This window comes from Cucumis sativus, chromosome 3 (assembly GCF_000004075.3).
Source record: "Cucumis sativus cultivar 9930 chromosome 3, Cucumber_9930_V3, whole genome shotgun sequence".
In the NCBI taxonomy this organism is placed as follows: domain Eukaryota; kingdom Viridiplantae; phylum Streptophyta; class Magnoliopsida; order Cucurbitales; family Cucurbitaceae; genus Cucumis; species Cucumis sativus.
The window spans coordinates 15,530,614-15,550,148 of record NC_026657.2 but is presented as its reverse complement, the minus strand read 5'-3'; the positions used below and the strand labels follow the sequence as shown (position 1 = coordinate 15,550,148).

The window sequence follows — 19,535 nt, the reverse complement described above, 5'->3', positions numbered from 1 at the left end:
GGATAAAAAAGAATGAGAGGATCCCGTGTCCCAAGATTGAGAGGGTATCTGTCACCATTATGCCAACTCTCGTGGCCTCCTGCCTATTAGTGGCAAAAACTCTCCCCTGATGGATGTGGAAATCTGGTTTGAAACAGTTCCAAATGATTTCTGAGGACAATTATCACCTAAATGCTCAAGTTGCCTACACTTGTAACATACTCCACTTCCTGTTAGACACCGACCTGAATGAGATCTTCCACAGTTACGACACATGAGTAATTCCCTAAAGGTTATACTCAATTTTTTTATGTTTAATTTTTTAGACAAAGGTAGAGGTAGAGGAAAGTTGGCGAATAACAATAAGTGATCTGGTTCGTCATAGGAGACAATTTATGTTTTCAGTAAATAATTTTTATTTCATAACTCATGTTTACTTTTAGATATTTATTTTTATTTTAAATAGGGACCGAGCTAGTATTTTATCCAATATTTTATTGTTATTTTCTTTTCATACATTACTTATATTTTATGAACAAATATTTGAAATGTTTTCTTTTAAAATTTAGTATTTTCTTTGATTTAAATAAAAAATCTTTATTAGTTTTTAAATGGTAATGACCTCAGCTTAGTATAAATAGTTGCGTCATAACATAATGATCAGGTCGCAGGAGAATGTCGGGATCTGAATTCCAAATCTTGGGTCTGGGGCGTTACATCTAATTTACTACTAGTAATGGTTCTGGCTTGAATCAAACAAGGGTAATTTGACATGAGCTAAAGAAAAGACATTCCTCCCATCCCCAGTTAGATTATAAGGAAAAATATTTTGGTGTGGTCTATTTGGTAGAAAATCTGGATTGTGTTTTATGTTTTTAGACTTTCACTTGATATATGTTTTTGCACTTCATCTTGAGTCTCGTGTAAGGTACAATATATATGCGGATTAGCTCGCGTAATTAAATCACCTGGTCGGACGCAAACTGCAAAACAAAAATCATACTTTCTTGATAGCCTCGTCGTCCTAGTATAAAACAACCCTAGTCTTCAATTAGTTTTTAACCGAAACTAACACTATATTGAAATCAAGAGACTTGGATGGCCTAGGGATCCAAATCCATAAATGGATCAATGAGTATGCAAGTAGACTTCGAATAAAATAACGTGAAAACGCAAGTTTTGAATAAAATAATAATAAATATTTCTTTCTCAAATTTTTCATTCAACAATACGTGTTTTACACCCAATCATAACCTTATTATTATGATTGGAATATTACAAATTCAATAAAAACATAATTTCCAAAGTTTTCATAATTTGAATCACATAACTTGAATAAGATCTATTCTAACTAAATGAATTGAAAACACGAAGAAAGAATATGAAAAACAGCTATAAACAATTCTAATACATTATCACCTTGCTCGGGTCAATGGTGGCTAGGATGGATTGTTCTTTTGCATGAATCTTCGTCCATGGAATTGTTGGGAGTTTTTAGCTTTACGAGTTCCCTAGGTGGCTGTCATCTCCATCGAAATAGGACTAGGGTTCCTCTGTTTTTGGTTGGTGCTTCAATTACCATCACTTTTCAAATAAACCTTGTTTGTGATTAAGCCGAATTTGACGTTTGATGTGTCTTTCTTATGGATTCTCACATCGCCCGCCCTGCCTTTGAAATCCATCTTGTCTCTTCCATCGACTCTCCCGAGTTCACTCTGTTAACTCACACACTGACTCGCTCTCATCTTATTGCTCTCGACGCCGAGTGGAAGCCCCTTCAAACTCCTGATCAACATTCTTCATTTCCCAGAGTCTCGCTTCTTCAGATCGCTTGCCAATTCCACTCGGACCACCGGAATGATTCCGTAGCTTTTCTGCTCGACCTGCTATCAGTTCCGTTATCCTCAATTTGGCATTTGTTAAGGGATGTGTTTGTTTCACCCTATGTTTTGAAATTGGGTTTTCGATTTAAGCAAGATTTAGTTTACCTGTCCACTACTTTCAGCTCCTATGGCGGCGGCGGCGTCTCTGGCCTTGATCGTGTAAGCGTTTAATTTTGAATTAAAATGTTGTTTTCTTTCGTGTTGTATCTCGTATTTGAGTTCTGGAGTTTCTAGTACAGTGTTCTAAGTTTTCTCCTTAATTGTGTTTTTATAGATTGAACCGTTTATGGATATTGCGAGCATTTACTATCATCTTCAGCATAAGCAAAAGGGAAGAAAGTTGCATAAACAATCTAAGAGTCTTACAGCTATCTGCAGTGAAGTATTGGGATTCTCTCTCTCGAAGGTTTGGCCATTTCACTTCTACATTTAACTAGTTTGACGTTCTTCAACATATTTGAAAATATTGGATGATATAATATTAAATTTATCTTCATTCATTAGCTTAAACTTTTGCGTAATGAGTGATTTAAGAGATGGTATCAGGGAAGGTAGTCCAGAAGGTCTTGCATCCCTTAAGCTTTGAAGCCAATTATTGATTTAAGATAGATTACCCTTTTTTATTTTATTTATATATACATACATATATATGATGTAGCCTAAAGAATAAAAGGAGAGAAATCTTCAATAATAAAATCAAAATCTTTATTATGAATCAAAAGTTATGAATACAAGAAGACAATTACTCTTTTTAGAGAGAATTGTAAAGTGGTCTAATTCTAATCCTAAATTCCTAATTAATCAAAGAAACTAATCCTAATCCTAATTAATTAAGGATTTAACCAAGATGTCCTAACTTACTGTAATCCTACTAAATCAATATCTTTTACACTTTCTATATGTAGTCTTGTTTGGCAATTCAGTGGTTGTCATATAACCAAATCACCCAATTACAGCCGTTTTTTCTGTGGTCTTTTTGAGCTTTCTCTTGAATCTTTCCGACGAGCAAAGGCTCTTCCTCAACTCCATATGGAAAAGTACTTTTGTACTAATTGTTAATCTTGATTTATATCTCTTTTAGGAACTTCAATGTAGTGATTGGTCAGTTCGTCCTCTCACAGAAGAGCAGATAGCATACGCAGCCATGGATGCCCACTGCTTGCTCGAAATATTTAATGTCTTCTACTCCAAGGTTCTTAAAGAAGGTCTGTTGTGTCTGAACCTTGGGATTTCTAGAAGTAAACCTAATATTAGATTTCTATTGATCCATAATACTTCTATCTATAAGAAAACCTAAAAGAAGATGATTTCTTGAGTTTCCATGTAGCTATTCCCCAATGAGCTCAATGGACCTTTAACTCTAGAAGAGAAGTAATATAGGAAAACTATAAGTCTGCGCCTTTCATGTCTATTGGGATTTGATGGGCTTCTGGTTAGCAATGTTTGCTCTTTTTTCATTATTTTAAAACTAAAAAAAAAGAAAGAAATAAGAAAAGAAACGTTTTTTCTCTTTGCTCCAAATTATATTAATAACTATCAGTACTACCATTGGTGGCCATTTGTTTTCCTTTTGTCCAACTCTGAATTCATTGCCAGTGATGTCCGCAAATTTGATTGTCAAAGGTTGTGAATCATTCTTGCATGTTCTCAAGCCAATAGCCCATTTACATCGTATATAAGGTGCCAGATAGAAGTTTCACATTACTTACCTTATTATAGGAAAAAAGAAACATTATTTACTATATTAAATTAATCATTTTATTTATAAACCTCTGTAGTCTTTTTTAGTACGAATTGGGAGTGAAGGAATTTGAACCCGAGACTTCTTGTCCTCAGATACATACAGGTGTCAGTCAAACTAAGCTCTTGTTGGTAAAACCTTTGTAGTTGTTACAAAACTATCGTGGTTAATTATTGTTCTGAAAGTCTATGCTGGCTTGTGCCATATAAAAACCCATATTCACGATGAGATAAGGCTATGATGTATGTATCTACTATTTCCAGATTTCCAGTAAAAAAATGTTAATCCAAGATTTCATCTACAACTCTTACAAGTAGCCTTAGTTACATTAAATCATTAGACTAGATTTACTGATGAAAGGAGTTGAAGGGAAGATCAATCTCGGAAGTTACAGCTTAGTATGCACCATTTGAACCAGTTAAATTCTGTTCAACGTCCCTCTTAGAGCAAACCAGTATATGTGAACTGCTTAGAATTTTCTACTGTTTATTTCACTGCTTCTTAGCTTTTACACGTTTTTACTCCCCCAACCCCTCCCAAGGATCTTCAACTATCCTGTTAATTATGAAGTTTATGAATCTTAATTCTAATTTCCAGGAGATGTTTTAAGGAATGTTTCTGCAGTTCCTTCCACTGAAATGAATACTGGGTTGAGAGTGATTCTGGAAAAGCAAGACATGCATGAGAAGATATTAAGGACCAAAGTTTCTGAAGCCTCAAACATTATAAGAGCTACTGCATCTGGTTTTCCACAGAGTATGGCTAATATAAGGGGGATTTGTTCTGCATCATCTAGTATAAATTGTATGCCTATGGATGAAGATCTTCAGAAAGTTGTCAAGAGCTATGGTGAAAGAATTATTTTGAAAGAGTCCGACAAAAAGCCTAAGACCTCCAAAAGAAAAAGCAAGAGATCATCGACTATGAAAGTAGGTTGCATTGAAAAGCAAATCGTGAGTGATGAAGATTGGCACGGGCCCCCACCATGGGATTTGTCCTTGGGGGGTGATGGATGCCCTAAATTCCTATGTGATGTCATGGTAAATATTTAGTTTTCCCCTTTTCTCCTTAAAGCTTGCAGGTTTTATTTATAAACATATTGGAAGGTTGCAAGACAAGAAGAGACTAAAAAATAGAGCTGTCATATTTCAGGGACCAATCAATTTTTTTTCTGAACCATCGAATAAAGCACTTGTAGTAAAAAGTGTTTGTGGTTAATATCATGCTTTAATGAGTGTTTGGTAGGCCAAAGTTTATGGGACAAGAATAAGTCTAATGGATAATTTTTACTCCAGGTTGAAGGTCTTGCAAAACATCTACGCTGTGTTGGGGTTGATGCTGCAGTTCCATTTTCCAAAAATCCATACTCTAGGTTCTAAATTATTAACAATTTTAATGGCTTACATTTTGAAGACTTAATTTGTTAGTTACCCGTGGGGATATTGTCCATGCAGTCAATTGTAATTCTTTATCATATGTAGGGAATTAATTGATCAAGCGCACAAGGAGAAGAGAGTACTCTTGACCAGAGATGCTAAACTGCTGAGACATGGGTATTTGCTGCGTAATCAAATATACAGAGTTAAAAACCTTCTAAAGAACGAACAGTTACTGGAGGTATAAATGCCAATTACTTATAATTATAAGCTATGAGAGCCAAAAGCATTTATTCAATGAATGGACTAACCTTGGTGGAGATTTTGGAAACAATTTTGAGAAAGAACTAAGTGCTTTGAACGTTCCTTAAATTCCTGGATTACCTTCTTTCAAAAATAGTTCAAATTACCATATCACCATGCCTTTTTATATCAAATGTGGGTTCCATAAATTTCAAAATTGGTGGAGATTTATAGGCTGAAAGATATTTGGAGATGAGAATGGAAAAGGAAATTTTAATGAGATCGATGAAGTAATAAAAATTTCATTAGAACCTAGGGACTTGGGAGTATCTATGTCTTATGAGTTAAAAGCCTACGATACTTATTGCAAAATATTGATTTCTATTCTATTACATATATTATTTTATTCTTATATAACTCTGAAGTGTTAATTTAGCTTTGCACTGGAAAACCAAATCAGTTCTCCAGTTAGGTTGTTTTGCAGATATTGGAGGTCCATCCTAATTCCTTTATCATTTAAATCCGTTGTAGGTTATTGAAACTTTCGATTTGAAAATTAGTGAGGATCAGCTGATGTCTAGATGTACCAAATGCAATGGAAGGTTTATTCAGAAATCCCTTACAACGGAGGAGGCTGTGCAGGCAGCGAAGGGTTTCCAAAAAATTCCTAACTGTTTGTTTGACCAGAATTTAGAGTTCTGGCAGTGCATGGACTGTCACCAACTATACTGGGAGGTAATCTTCTACAGTGTTTTCGTTCTGTAATGAGAGAAACTTTTGAGTGGGGAGGTCTTCATGCACATGCACTAAGAGACTGATATTATTCTTTTTGAGGTTCAACAATTTTAGCTATGCAATACCAGGCGACAAAATATTGAACTTTCCATAAAGGGACCGATGTGGAAAAGAAAAGAACACTAAGGGCAATGCACGGGACTGCACTAAAATACCCAAACAAAACAATGAAGTATAGGACTGACTTGGCTTTGTTTTTTGACTTATTTAATGCCCCCAACTATTAATGTCTCACCGAATAAAGAGCTCACCTCGCATTCTTTAGTTACACCTTACACATCTGTTACATTAAGAAGTGAAAGGGGTAGTCGGAATTAAAATTGCATTTTGAAGTTATTAGGATTTTTATAATCTATTTTTGCCTGTGAGTGCTAGTATATCTATTGATGTCCTCCGTATTCTTACAGGGGATACAATATCGCAATGCAGTCCAGAAGTTTATTGATGTTTGCAAGTTGAATGACTAGTTTAAAGTGAATGATCATCATGAACAAAGAATCTAAGGAATTCTCTCTTAAGCAATGCATGCCCTTCAGCTTCACTTTTCTGTATACGATCAATTATTACACCTATTGCCTATGGAGACATTGATAAATTCACCAAGTCAACTCCTGGTGGGAAATATCATGAGGATCAAGTGACAGGTTTTATGGTAAATCATTGGTCCACGAGTTTAGACTTCTAGTTTCAAATTTTGATGCCCCGCCCCGTTCAAATTATTTTTGTTATTCATGTAATTCATTTTCTTAATTGTTGATTAGCTTTCAACTTTCTTCACTGGAATCTCTCTTCTTTTTATGAGTTCTTGATAGTGAAGGCTGGATTGTATATGCATTGCATATTACAGAAGGCAGACTAGAAACTTTACTTCTTGACTAAGCCTAAATACAACAGCCTACATATTGCTTACAACCACTTCCTTTTGGAAAAGAACTCAGCACTTCATTTCCCATAAAAGCCAAAAATTACTATTTCTTCTTCATTTTTTGCCATGAAGGATGTAAAAGAAGATGATTGCCTGTAATACATAGGAAGTTGAATCATGAAAGCACATAGGTTTAACTTCATTGGTCTGCTTTTTCTACATTAATCAGAGTCTACAAGTTAGAAAGGCTAGATTATGATTTAAAAGATAGGGGGGTAATCTTTCATTTTCAATAGCTGATTTTCAGCACTTGATCAAGTGGGAAACTTAAAGCTGAAGCTTAAATCCTTGTCAATGGTTGATTCTTGGAAGGGTCCCACCTGCTAATTCTGATTAGTGGGTGGGTCCACCTTTGCTTGATTTTGGACTACAGAGTCTCTGTCTTGTAAAGATTGCAATGTTTATAAGGGGAATGCCTTCCGGGTTGAGCCACAGGAGGGCTTAATAGTTGTGCCATATTTGTCACTAAGCTTTCTTGTGTGACTATCTTTTTACTCTGTTGATCTTGCAACTAAAATTTTAGCGATGAAAAAGACCATTGACCTTTGTCACGGGCAATGACATGATCAACATTGCTCATCTTCTCACCCCTAGCAAACACCTATGAACCAAACCACTCAATTTTTTTGTATAGTTCTGTTTTTTTCAAACTCTTATTAGATACCGACACTATTGCTTTATGATAATATAATGTTACCTTACGTGTGTAGATATTCCTCCATAAAAATTCATATTGACAAATACATTAGCTATAGGTTATGATACAAGTTGTCAAATGATCAACAATTTTAATTTTGTCATAATGTCTTGGCAAAAAAATTTGTTATGTTGATACTTTGGGAATTATAATTTTGTTACAAAAATGTTATGTAGTCTAGTTTTAATTATTTGAACTTTTTTTTTTGACAATTTATGTGGCTTGGGCACTGAACCTCTAACCTGAAAGTTGATAGCACATACTTGATGTCATTTGAGTTATGACCATTTTGGCAATTATTTAAACCAATTCTTGGACGCTAGTTGGACCATTGCCTTTTCACACCTATTACTTTAATTCCATGTTACTCTGTTTGAATGTTATGAAAACAACTATATGCAAATGCATACAAACAAGAATCATAACTAATAAAGGCCTGATCATATACTTACAGGTACAATACAATACTTAGGTACAAAATAATTGAATATAATATAAGATAGTTTATAGGTAAGACTCCTTCGTAAGATTTTAGTCTATTGTACAATCTCAAATGTATGTACAAGAAGAAAATCCTTTTAAGGATTTCTACTGTAGTATGATCATGATGAAATCAACACCCAGACAAAAAAAGAAAAAAAAAAAAAAACTTTCCCTTGAGAAGGAGAGTTCCAAAACACATTGTCTAAGCATATTATGACAAAGAAAGGTCACTTGAGACAATAATAAAAGCTCTCTACTTTCTCCCTCCTACTGTTGGCCGACACATAATAAAGAGCAGCACAAAGGCCTCTGCTGGATCTTGCTTTTGGACCATCTGCAAGAATTAAAGCAAGAAATCAAGTAGTCTTTGCTCATCTCCTTCACAACTCTCTATAATGGATTCTGCTCACTGGCCTCAGGTATGGCTCAGTGAACCCTTCTCTGTTTCTCTAGTCTTTCTCTAAATGATCATTTCTTATAATCTGTGTTTGTGTTATTGTGATGAATATTGGGAGATGCAGGTTGAAGTTAAGAACATGGAATTAGAAGAAGAGGGTCTGAAGGCAGTTGTGGAAAGAAAAGCAAAAGCTAGGAAAGATCAAATATTGAACTGTCCAAGATGCAATTCCAACAACACAAAGTTCTGTTACTACAACAATTACAGTCTCTCACAGCCAAGATACTTCTGTAAGTCTTGTAGAAGATATTGGACAGCTGGTGGGTCTTTAAGGAACATTCCAGTTGGTGGGGCATCTAGGAAGAACAAGAGACCTTCAGCTAATTTTTCATTACCTCCTTCAAAGAACAATCAAAAGAATTATAATAATGATGGTGGTGACGATGATGATCAGGGCATTTCCCAATTAAATATCAATATTACTTCTTGTTCTTCAACTGCCACCACTACTAACACTGCTACTTCTTGTTGTTGGCTGTCATCTGATAATGATCATATGAATAATCAAATAATGCTGAGAAGTAATGGCATAATGTCTCAAAGGGAGCTCATTCCTTTTATTCCTATGCCTGCACCAGCTCCTCCACAGCCTACTGCTGTTGCTGCTTTGGAGGATTTCAAGCAACTTTCAACCATCATTTCTACTGATCAAAATGGAGCTAAATTGGGGGATGCTCCTGCATTTTGGAGTGGCATTTTTGGTGGAGGTTCATGGTGAAACTTCTCCGCACTAATAAGCTACAGGTGAATTTATAATATATGTTTGTAAATTTGGGGTGATTTTATATTCTCATTGCATTTTTATTACACAAACACACATAAATACCATCTGTTTAATTACTTTTCATTTCTTGGCTTAAGAATTGGGAGGGTAGAAGTATATAACCTGGTGAGTTTTAGAATCTAAATAGGGGTCATTTTGAAGATGTTAATGATCATAATGTGTGTGTTTTAATTAGTTTTCCCTCCCTTTTTTAGTACAGAAATGAAAACCAAAACAAACAAAAAGATAAATTAAGGGGTTTGAGTATCGCTACCATCTATGGACAGCCGAGGTTACACATGATGGGTGATAATTCCCTTCCCAAGAGTCTTTAATTGTCCCTTTTGAATTATGTGTTGCATTTGTGTTTAGGGATCAAACGTATTTGTGCTTTGTGTATATACATTATTTTTACTAATTAGCTTCAAGAGATTGTTGTATGAAAATGGTCAAGGTTTGAAAAGAGAGAAAAAAGAAGAAAGAAATTAGAAAACAGAAGTCTTGTCCTTGTAATTAATAATAATCTACTTCTGATGTCCACCTATGGTATAATATTATGTGTGTCAAACATTTTATTTGGAGTCATTTGTAGAAAATGTGTATTACTGTTGTACTTAATGAATCTTTGCAATTAATTTTGAAATTCCATTTTTAGGATCAACATGACAACATTTCTCTACCTCTATATTTATATGTATATATAAAAGGATAGAAGAGTTACTTAGGTATTTATGAAATTATGATGATGGATTTGACATGTGACAGGCTTCTGTCTCAAGTGCTAATTATGAAACCCATCCAAAATTTTAAGAGGATTTCTTTGTCATATAGTAAAGATTGTTTAAAAATTTGTCTCAAGTGTAGTCAAATTGTAAATTATGATACTTTCAAATTTATTTCCACACCTTTAGACTGGTTAATTGGAAAGAGGTTGCGTTTGTTGAACACACGTATTTCTTTTCTTAATTCAAAACAACTGTCGCGGTTACTTTAATTTGCTTTCTTTTTTTTTTACCTTTTTCTTTTTCTTTAAATTATATTTTTATTTCAACATTAAGCTTCTCAAAATATATATATATATATATATATATATATATATATATATATATATATATATATATATATATATATATATATATATATATATATATATATATAATAAAAACAATGTAATTTTTATTTTTTAGATTTTGAGTCTAATTTATTCTGAGGTTCTAAAATGGTATATTTTTAAAAACAGAATTAACACAGCTTACCCAAAATTAGTTTTTTTTATTGAAGATATAATATTTTAGAACCTAGGAATAAATTAGACTCAAAATAAAAAAAATAAAAAAATACATTTTATCCCCAACAAAAGTATTTGAGAAACTCAAAACTAAATATAATTTAAAAGAAAAAAAGAAGAAGAAAGAAGCAGTTTAATAAATTAATTATTTGGATGATATCAACTATTATTGTGTTTAAAAGAGTAAAATTAATTATTAAACTAATTTTAAATGATATACGTTATGTTTTGATATGATTTTCAATTTTAAGTTTTAAAATAAGTTTTAAACATAGACGTAGAAGTAGTTAAGACAGAGGAATTGTCTTTCACCATTAGTATCAACAACTATTGAGGAGATATTCTAACACTAAGAGGAATAGTTTTTGTTTAATTTTGGAAGGAAAAAAGTCCACTTTTAGCACTAAATTTATTAATTTGAAATAATTTTTACTCTACACATTTATTTTCATTAAACTTTCGTAATTAATGCAATAATTTAATCTTTTAACTTGAGACAAGTGTGGTAAAAGTGACCCATTGATAAATTTTTGTTTAAAGAATTTGTTAAACAAAATGTTTGTTTCACGTTATTAAATGAATGAAACCTTTATAATAGGATTTTGAAGATATAGCTACATTTGCGTTAAAATTTTGTCAAAATTTGTAAGTTCGGACAAAATTAATGGATTAATTTTTAGTTATAGAACAAAACTACGAGAAATTATACTTTTAGTTACGCATAAAATAATGTTTGTTTTTCCTCAAGCTCTCATGTTGAAGGTTTTTTTTTTTTTTGGAATTAAAAGCATATTCGTTAAATTTTAATTCGAATCAAACTTCACTCGTTGCATTTTACAATTGGTGCAATTTTTAATTTGTGTGCATTCTTAATCAACGTATTTTACTAAAAGACAAAAAAGAGAACCATATTTTCTTAAATAATTTGAAAGATACTATTTTTAACTAATATTTTTTTAAGAAGTACTCATAATATAACACATTTAAAAGATTTAGTATTTTATATATTTAGTGATTAAATTCAAAAAATACATTTTCTTTTAAAAAAAAATGTTTCTTCTTTTTATCACTCTTAAATTACTTCATTAATTAAATACCTCAAGCTTAGACTTGATAATGTGCCTAAACAATTTCTTTGTCCTCTATGGTTACCCTCATGATAATCATTACTTTTCATAAAGATGATTTTATTTATCCTTTAAAAAATAAAAAGACAAACACTGCCACAAGATTTGATTTAATTAATGTGATAGCATAACTTTTATGTAAAAAGGTACCAATAACAAAAGACAAGAAGATTTATAGAGCAACAAATGCATATATGCTTTGATTTGGGTTGAGAATGGAAAAGCCCTAAGCTATAATTGATTAATTCCATGTCAAATTTTGGTTGGTGGAATGTATTTTCAATGTGATTTTTCTTCCACCTTCCCTCTCAACTTGTCAATGAAATTCCCAATACTTCACAAAACTTGAAAAAGATTCCCTCCTCACAAATTGGGAAGGTTCTCGTTAATTTAACTAGGCTTCTAGCTCGTTGGTGCAATGAACCAAAATTGAAAAAAATACGACCTCGAGAATAATTATCTAATGTATAGTTGATGTCGATTTACATGAAAGAATTAGAATAGTATTGTCTTTCGATCGAGACTCATAAAATAAAAGATAATTAGTTTCTTAGTTCGTATACTTCATGAGTAAGATAATGATCGATGGAGTTTTATCATCTACCAAAGATTTTTACTTAAAAAACAAAATTATGCTCGAACTTTAAAAATGTTCTGTAACTGCCTCCCAAAACCCTAATGTGTGTCACATTATAAAGCTTAGTTAATGATAAAAATACCTTTATTTAATATGTTTTTAGAAAAAAAAATATAATGAAAAAAATAGGAAAATTACATCAAATTATTAATAAATATAATTAAGATTTTTTTTAAAAAAATAATAATACAAAACCAACAAATCATTTACACTCGAGGGAGAAAAACCACCAAAAGACAAATCTATTACCTTGATTTTTCTATAAGTTATAAATATTTTTATTAATTTTGTTACAATTTTCTTATAATAATTAATAACGTGAACTCTCTACGTTACAAGATAATAAATAAATAAATAATTTGGTAGGAAAATATGCTATAGGTTTAAGATGAAAAAGGAAATTTGCTTTTATCTTCAAGTAAATTCATAAAACAACTTACCACATCTTTGTCTCATACAAATAATGAATCATTTAAAGGATGTCTTTGACATCACAAACGCTTTTTGCTCGTCTACATAACTATATTCAACTTTGAAATAGTGAATACCTGAATACCTTTATGACAATCACTCGTTTCTATGACCAAAATTAGAGATAGAATAAGAGTTGTTTATTTAATTTTGTTTTGAAATATGTTTAGCATAGTTTTGTTCAGCTTTGTTTGGCCCTTTTTGTTTTGATGGCATTTGGTTCTCTTTGTTTCCTTTCTTATACAAGGTTATTTGGTGGTTTTAGAGAGCACTGAAGTTTGGTCGATTGTTGGGATGAGGATTTCGAAGGAGCTATTTGGCTTGGATTGGATGAGTGCTACCGTCCTTCTATGGGATACGTGAAACTTATTGAAATCTTGTGGTTTTGCCCCTGGTTGGAAAACTCTGTTACATAGGATGAAGGTCTGTTGATGTGTGTATCTTGCATTGGATGGAAAGCCTTTGAGTCGTGCTTGTTGGGAGATGGATGGATGAGTGGGAATTGGGATTGTGTGTGACTTCTTCGTCTTCTATTCTTGTCAGATGTGAGAGAGTGGTGATGAATGAGCTTAGTTGCCTTATGGAGGAAATTGGTGTACTCAACGAATGGGATTGCCTGTCTTCCAGATAGTTTCAAGGCCTTGTTTTGTTATTGTTCCATCTCCTTCCTTTCCTTGAAGAAGAACTTGGTTGTGGTTCTTTTGTTTTACCCCTTGGGTTTTCTTTCATATCTATCACAACACTTCTGTTTGATTCATTTTATTTAAAAATATTATTATTTTAATAAATTAATGAAAAAAAATAGTGAAAATGATTTTTTTATAAACAAAAATAGGTGTCTAAATCGTAGACTAGGTTTACGATTTCCATCTATATGGTCTATCAAAGGAAGGAACCAGTTATGATTTAAAGAAGTCGTTAATCCAATGACTTTTTCATAAATACGGGGATTGTTCCATCAATATCAATCACAAAATGAACACAAAAATGAAAATTTTAATATTATTCATAATAATGGCGCAAGGAAAAAAAAACAATTTCTAAGTATTATTCATAAGCTTCATACCCAAATTATTGAATTTGATATACAAAATTATAAGACAGAGGAGGCGGCAGTGTTGGATTATGTTGTGATGTGTGTTGTTGTTATGAACTTTGCAAGAAATCGTGAGAGAAAAGAAAATTATATATTATAGATATCATAGATCGTCCCCTCAAATTGTAATCAAAATTCACCCAACCGAACTCACCTACGTTCCACATTGTAGCCAGTCCCTGTTTCATCCTAAAATTCATCGCCTTTTTTGTAGGAGTATGTCGGACGCTTATTGGAGGTATACCGACTCTCAGCAGCAGCCTCCGTCCTCGGTTCCGCCCGTCGTCGGCAAGCGCCCTCGCGTCGATTACGGTATACCCCTCTTTTTTCCCCCCCGTTTTGTTTCCTACATTTGGAATTAGGGTTTTCTTAAGGTGACTGAATTTGAGGATTTTCTTGAATCCCCAGTTGCTGAATTGTACAATCTTTGGTTTTTACCAACTCTTAGGGTTAGATGGGATTGTTAGAAAACCGTAGTCTTTTGAGATGGGTTTACTTTTTATGTCTTGTCTTCATCCTTTAACTGTTGATTTGTTTGGAAATTCTCAGAATGGTTCTTTGTGTATTGTTATACACCACCCCTCTTCGTCGTTTAGTGTGATTTGTGTATGATGCTTTAATCCTTCAGCATATTTTCTTGCTCCGTATATCGAAATTTTACTGATTTGCTGATCACGTTTTGTGGAACATAGGATCTCCTGAAGTCAAATAGCCAAACTTATTGGTTTTCAGGAGTCTTAGGATTCGAATGGCCAGTGGGTGTTCCTAATGCGATTTTGAAGTTATCCGTTTTTATATAATTGAGTTCTTGCTTGTGGCTTTTTGGTTTTAAGGCTTCAGAAATATGCCACAAAAGGAATGCGTATTTATCAACAATTTCAATTTTGTGGTTTCTATACGGAGTGCAACACTTTTTAAGTATCTTTCCAGAAATGAACCAATTCATAAAATCTTGAAGTTAAAATGGTGGACTTTTGATCTTCATAACTGAAAGTTTAGTATATTAATGTTCACGTGATTTTTGTGGCTTCTTGAATTAGTAGTTTTACCTTTTTAAGTTATGATTTCCCGTTGATTGAAGTGAGGTAATTCTTTGTGAACCTCCTTTGTAATCACTTGTTTCATTTTCTTTTATTTATTTGGCACATAATTCATGTTCAATGGCTTGTAGATACCTCTGGTCTTCACGAGCTGCCCAACTATTATCCTCGTCAAGATGATAGGCCTGTTCTCCAAGGAATTAAAAGTGTTGACTCTATCAATGAGTCCTATGAACGTTACCTACGCACCTCGGTACTTGTTTCATTTTGAAGGTTCAATTCTGTTTTCTATATGTTTTCTCATTCAAGTTCATTCTAATCAACCAGGCAACCTTTTTTTTTTCCAGCAAATTTCATCTTATGGTGGACAGTCTGCTAGACCTGTTGGTGGGGGCGTTCCTGGTCATCCGATGAATGATCCACCTATCTTGGGGCTTGGGGGGGTGGTTTCAGGGGCAAATGTTAATGATAGAAGTACGAGCTTTGGAGGTGGGAGGCCTAATATGCCCCTGCCACCTGATGCTTCTAATACACTATTTGTGGAAGGCTTGCCTTCCAGCTGTACCCGGCGTGAAGTAGCTCGTATCCTTTAAAATTTTTCCCATTTCCCATCCTTGTATTGTTAAAGGAATTCTTATATTGTAATCTTGTCTCCTTCACATCCACCTATAGACATATTTCGTCCTTTTGTTGGCTACAAAGAAGTGAGACTTGTTAACAAGGAATCCAGAAGTGTAAGTTGACTTGTTCAAGTTCATAAACTTTGTTTACATTCAATATGGGACACCATTAACTAAAAAGTGGATTTTCTTTACCTAATTTGTGCAGGCTGGAAGAGATCCAGTGGTGCTTGGTTTTGTAGATTTTGTGAGTCCTGCCCATGCAGCCACGGCCATGGATGCCTTACAAGGTGTGCTTGCATCTGCTTTAATCATTAATTTCTCTGCCCTTGTTTTCTGGCTGTTAAACATTTGCATTTTTTTTTGTCTCCTGACAGAGGTCACTATTGGAGAATTTGTGCCTTCAATTTATATATTTATTTTGGCTTGTCTTGACGGAAAAGTTGTCTACTCATCTTCCTTTTGCGTAATTCGTGATGTCCTTCTTTTCGTGTCTTTACCCAAACATGGGTAAATCTCTCTTTATATGTCTTTATTAGTTGTTTGAGATAGTTAAGTCAAAAGTAAAAAACAAAATGCAGGGTAGCTGAACAGCAGTGTGGAATCAGTTTATTTTTAGTTAGTACAACTCAACCTCCTTCATTACTCATGCAGCCACACGCCGAATATGGAAATAAAGGTGCGACTGCATGAGCACATACGATTCAACAATGTAATTGGTAGATATTTTTTGTAGGAGCTAAGGAAGCTAGGCTGTTTTGGTGGGCTTGTTAAAGGGTATAGGCATTATTATTGGCATTTGACTATTAGTCTCGCTCTAGTTTCCTGCCATATTGAATATGAGATTAAGTTGAAAGCTCCAGTTTTAAAAGAGTGGTGTACAGGGAAACAATTCATAGGTTACGTATCCTTTTATCGACATCAATAACAGTATTGATGTCAAATGGGAAATTTATCTAAAGTGGCTGCCACATTTCATATTGGGTGCTTGGTTAAAACACGTCTTTTAATCTCATGCATTTGACAGTTCATATAACATATGTGACGGCCATATTAAATCATCCCTTCATTGTTGGGGATGTATTTCTCATGTGTATTGTATGGCTCTCTCCTCTCCAAGGTGGGATTGTGTTTGCATGTGTATCATAACTCATAGGGCTCTTAGATTCCAAGTTGTGTGGCTTGAAGAATTTGAGTTTCGATCCTATCCTGCATTCGGCCAGTAGGAAATCTGGTTAGTTGTGTACTTGGTGTCATAGATTATTCAGTCCAGTACCTCATGTTTAATTTCAGTTCAGCAGATGTGAAGCTTATTACATTTAAGGTGGATTGGTTTCGAAGTTTAGCTATTGTCTTGATTCGCACGGGGTTGCGGGTTCTGGTAATGATAAATTTTGTTTAATAGTTTTATTTGATTATTATCTCTATGGTCTTTTGATCGAACATTCTACATCCGTAATCTTAGCGTCAAAATGTTTACTTGGATTGGGGTTCGTGCGCATCAATTGTTAGAAAGACTAAATCATGATTGCTGAACTCAACCATGAGATCATACGTCCAAGCGTGTAATAAAGTCCTTTGTGATATGCCCTTTTGAATTACGTAGTAGAGTTGATTATAATAAATCATAAAGGTGAATATTAGACTATTTATGATTCAAATCATTTTACACGACTTGCATTCGATATCTGTTCTTTCCCTACCTCGTCGTTCTACACGTAGCTACTAGATATATTAGTCAGAGCTCGATTTTGCAGGTTATAAATTCGATGAGTTTGACCGCGACTCGGTCAATTTAAGGTTGCAATTTGCTCGCTTTCCTGGTGCAAGGTCAGGTGGCGGGCATCGTGGAAAGCGTTGAATTATGCGATTTCACAGGTGATAAAAAATGCCCTCTTCAACCCACTCGACCAATTATTTTCTTTGCCACATGGTAAACTCCAACGAAAAGTTCATTTGAACGCTGAATCACGCTAAATCGTGGACGAATCTTGTGTAGGATTTGCGCATACGGTGAAGTAATGAATTTGAGGCAATGTGACAGTCGGATATCAAAAACTGGAGCGTATTAGTTAGGGCCGACCAAATTCGTAAACACTAATTTGTGATGAAATCTGGTGATTTGGAGCGTTCTTTTATGTTTACAATCTCACTGTTTTTATACGTCTTGCTATGAACGTGTTGTTGAGCTGTGCTGTGGGATAAATTTTTCATTTGCTCATTATTTTCGGCTAGCGAGAATTTTGATCCGACAATATCCAGACGTGAGTTTTGGGGTTAAAAAAAGGTATATTATAAGATTAATATTTCATTGTTGTGTTTACTTCAGTTTTAAATTTATAACTATGTTCCGAAGTTGTGCATGTTATTTGAGAAGAGTTTTGTTAACTGCGATGTGGAAAAAGACCAAATTCTTCCTATATCGGCATGGTAAGAAAACTTATTTGAAACCCCTTGTTCCTGGGTCTACCAAATGCTGTAAATTAGAGAATTCGTATTTGAGATGTTTCATGGTTCCTTGCAGCTTGGATCAGTATTATTGGTCGTTTTTTTTACCTCCGAATGCTCCAGGATTGATGACATTTTTCAGTCTCATATTCTAAGTGTTCTTTCTCTGCATTCATACGAAGATTCTATATATGCAATTCCTTTACTATGGAGTTGGCTAAAGAATGCTTAACAGAAAACGAATATTATCTCGACTTTTCTCCTTTGGGTTTCTTGATTCGTGTGCCCCATTATACTTATGAATGATTGAAAAGATCAAGGGTTTCACCAACCAAACTGCTCCTTTTTTAAGTCTCTAGTATCTTAGTTGGTGGGTTAGACCTTTCTTTTTTCTCTCTTGGCTATGGAATAAGGTATCTGGTGGTGCAGAAATGGATGAGACTTAGTCGACAGCAAAATGGTGTACTCTGAAATTCAGAAGAAACCAACATTTTAAGTTTGAGGCATCTTCAATTTCTTGAGGGCCAGGGATGGAGCCTGGTGATATAACTTTTGATCTTTATGGATGAAGTGCAGCACAGGCTTTTATGATGTAAGATGGGAACTACCACATTTTCCAGTTCTGTTCATGATTCAACATCTTCTTATGGCTGAGTTAGGAGAGAAAGTGGAAGTACAACAACACATGGGCCTCTATTGTGGCTTATAGCTAGAGATGTTCATGAGGTTCGGAATGGTTCTCTATCTTCGTCCTTATCCTTGCTCACTTTTTCATTTTTCATCCTCATGATGATTTTCATTTACTTTATGCTATCAAGGGTTTTTTTTTTTCCCTTTCTTGAACAGTTACATTAAATAACTAATATTTAAAATCTTTAATTAAACAGTTAAATTTCATATAGGGTACTATAGATAATTTGGATGTAGAGAGATTGTTCCATTCAATTTTTTTCAGTATAAAGGGAATGGTTAACTGCCCATTGTTCCATTCTCTAACAAAATTTGAAATTCAAATCCTAACATTACTGTAGTAATTATAAAACATAACAATGACTGTTATATAGCTTTATAGAAGTCTTAAAAGTTTTTTAGCCTTCATTAATTAGAATTTGGAAGGAAATGGATTCAATACGCTTACAAATAAGGTTTATCAATCGTCAATCTATCCATCGTTCAATAAAGACTGTTCCTTTTAACTCTATCGCACGCTCTGCTCATATCCAATTTTTAAAGACGCATGACTCTATTCACCCATTGTACACTTAATATGGTGAAGACACACATCCACATGCGGTAATAATATTGTTTTCAATTACCCTACAATGCCAATATTCAAATTCAACAACAAACTATTCCTATAATTAAATCAAATCATATATTATAAAAGAGAGATACATCTAAATTTATTTACATTAATTTATACTAATTTTGAAATTTTTGAGTATAGATAGAAATTAAAGCTGATT

General features: G+C 33.7%; 3 protein-coding genes across 9 annotated transcripts; all 3 read left to right on the top strand.

Moving 5' to 3' along the window:
* Positions 1 to 1,354: 1,354 nt before the first annotated feature.
* Positions 1,355 to 6,932, top strand: LOC101218316 (exonuclease mut-7 homolog). Its single transcript, XM_004146185.3, has 8 exons — positions 1,355 to 2,021; positions 2,137 to 2,268; positions 2,944 to 3,067; positions 4,201 to 4,643; positions 4,899 to 4,975; positions 5,085 to 5,220; positions 5,754 to 5,957; positions 6,425 to 6,932. The coding sequence occupies exons 1-8, from the start codon at positions 1,623 to 1,625 to the stop codon at positions 6,482 to 6,484; spliced, it is 1,575 nt and encodes a 524-aa protein (XP_004146233.1). The 5' UTR covers positions 1,355 to 1,622; the 3' UTR covers positions 6,485 to 6,932.
* An 829-nt stretch (positions 6,933 to 7,761) lies between these two features.
* Positions 7,762 to 13,667, top strand: LOC101207601 (dof zinc finger protein DOF1.8). Of its 5 annotated transcripts, none has more exons than XM_031882125.1 (3): positions 7,762 to 8,541; positions 8,644 to 9,323; positions 13,131 to 13,667. In XM_031882125.1, exons 1-2 carry the CDS (start codon positions 8,518 to 8,520, stop codon positions 9,295 to 9,297), a joined length of 678 nt encoding a protein of 225 aa, XP_031737985.1. In that variant the 5' UTR covers positions 7,762 to 8,517; the 3' UTR covers positions 9,298 to 9,323; positions 13,131 to 13,667. The 5 variants fall into 5 exon arrangements, with proteins under 5 accessions (XP_031737985.1, XP_031737984.1, XP_011651312.1 ...); XM_031882124.1 differs by having other exon boundaries at positions 13,113 to 13,667; XM_011653010.2 differs by lacking the exon at positions 13,131 to 13,667 and adding an exon at positions 9,563 to 10,003 and having other exon boundaries at positions 7,764 to 8,541.
* Positions 13,668 to 13,945: 278 nt separating this feature from the next.
* Positions 13,946 to 17,944, top strand: LOC101218789 (RNA-binding protein 2). 3 transcript variants are annotated; one of them, XM_011653006.2, is made up of 7 exons: positions 13,946 to 14,086; positions 14,176 to 14,273; positions 15,133 to 15,254; positions 15,349 to 15,583; positions 15,674 to 15,735; positions 15,830 to 15,911; positions 15,999 to 17,301. In XM_011653006.2, the coding sequence occupies exons 2-7, from the start codon at positions 14,180 to 14,182 to the stop codon at positions 16,133 to 16,135; spliced, it is 732 nt and encodes a 243-aa protein (XP_011651308.1). In that variant the 5' UTR covers positions 13,946 to 14,086; positions 14,176 to 14,179; the 3' UTR covers positions 16,136 to 17,301. The 3 variants fall into 3 exon arrangements, with proteins under 3 accessions (XP_011651308.1, XP_004146235.1, XP_011651307.1); XM_004146187.3 differs by lacking the exon at positions 15,999 to 17,301 and adding exons at positions 17,379 to 17,499; positions 17,621 to 17,944 and having other exon boundaries at positions 13,983 to 14,273; XM_011653005.2 differs by having other exon boundaries at positions 13,986 to 14,273.
* Positions 17,945 to 19,535: the final 1,591 nt, after the last annotated feature.

Bases quoted from the DNA above. Each gene is read 5' to 3' on its own strand.
- LOC101218316 (XM_004146185.3), top strand. From the start codon at position 1,623: ATGGATTCTCACATCGCCCGCCCTGCCTTTGAAATCCATCTTGTCTCT. The intron at 2,269-2,943 runs GTTTGGCCATTT...TATCTCTTTTAG, and splicing joins TGGGATTCTCTCTCTCGAAG to GAACTTCAATGTAGTGATTG. The intron at 5,221-5,753 runs GTATAAATGCCA...AATCCGTTGTAG, and splicing joins AGAACGAACAGTTACTGGAG to GTTATTGAAACTTTCGATTT.
- LOC101207601 (XM_031882125.1), top strand. From the start codon at position 8,518: ATGGATTCTGCTCACTGGCCTCAG. The intron at 8,542-8,643 runs GTATGGCTCAGT...TGGGAGATGCAG, and splicing joins ATTCTGCTCACTGGCCTCAG to GTTGAAGTTAAGAACATGGA.
- LOC101218789 (XM_011653006.2), top strand. From the start codon at position 14,180: ATGTCGGACGCTTATTGGAGGTATACCGACTCTCAGCAGCAGCCTCCG. The intron at 14,274-15,132 runs GTATACCCCTCT...AATGGCTTGTAG, and splicing joins GCGCCCTCGCGTCGATTACG to ATACCTCTGGTCTTCACGAG. The intron at 15,255-15,348 runs GTACTTGTTTCA...TTTTTTTTCCAG, and splicing joins AACGTTACCTACGCACCTCG to CAAATTTCATCTTATGGTGG.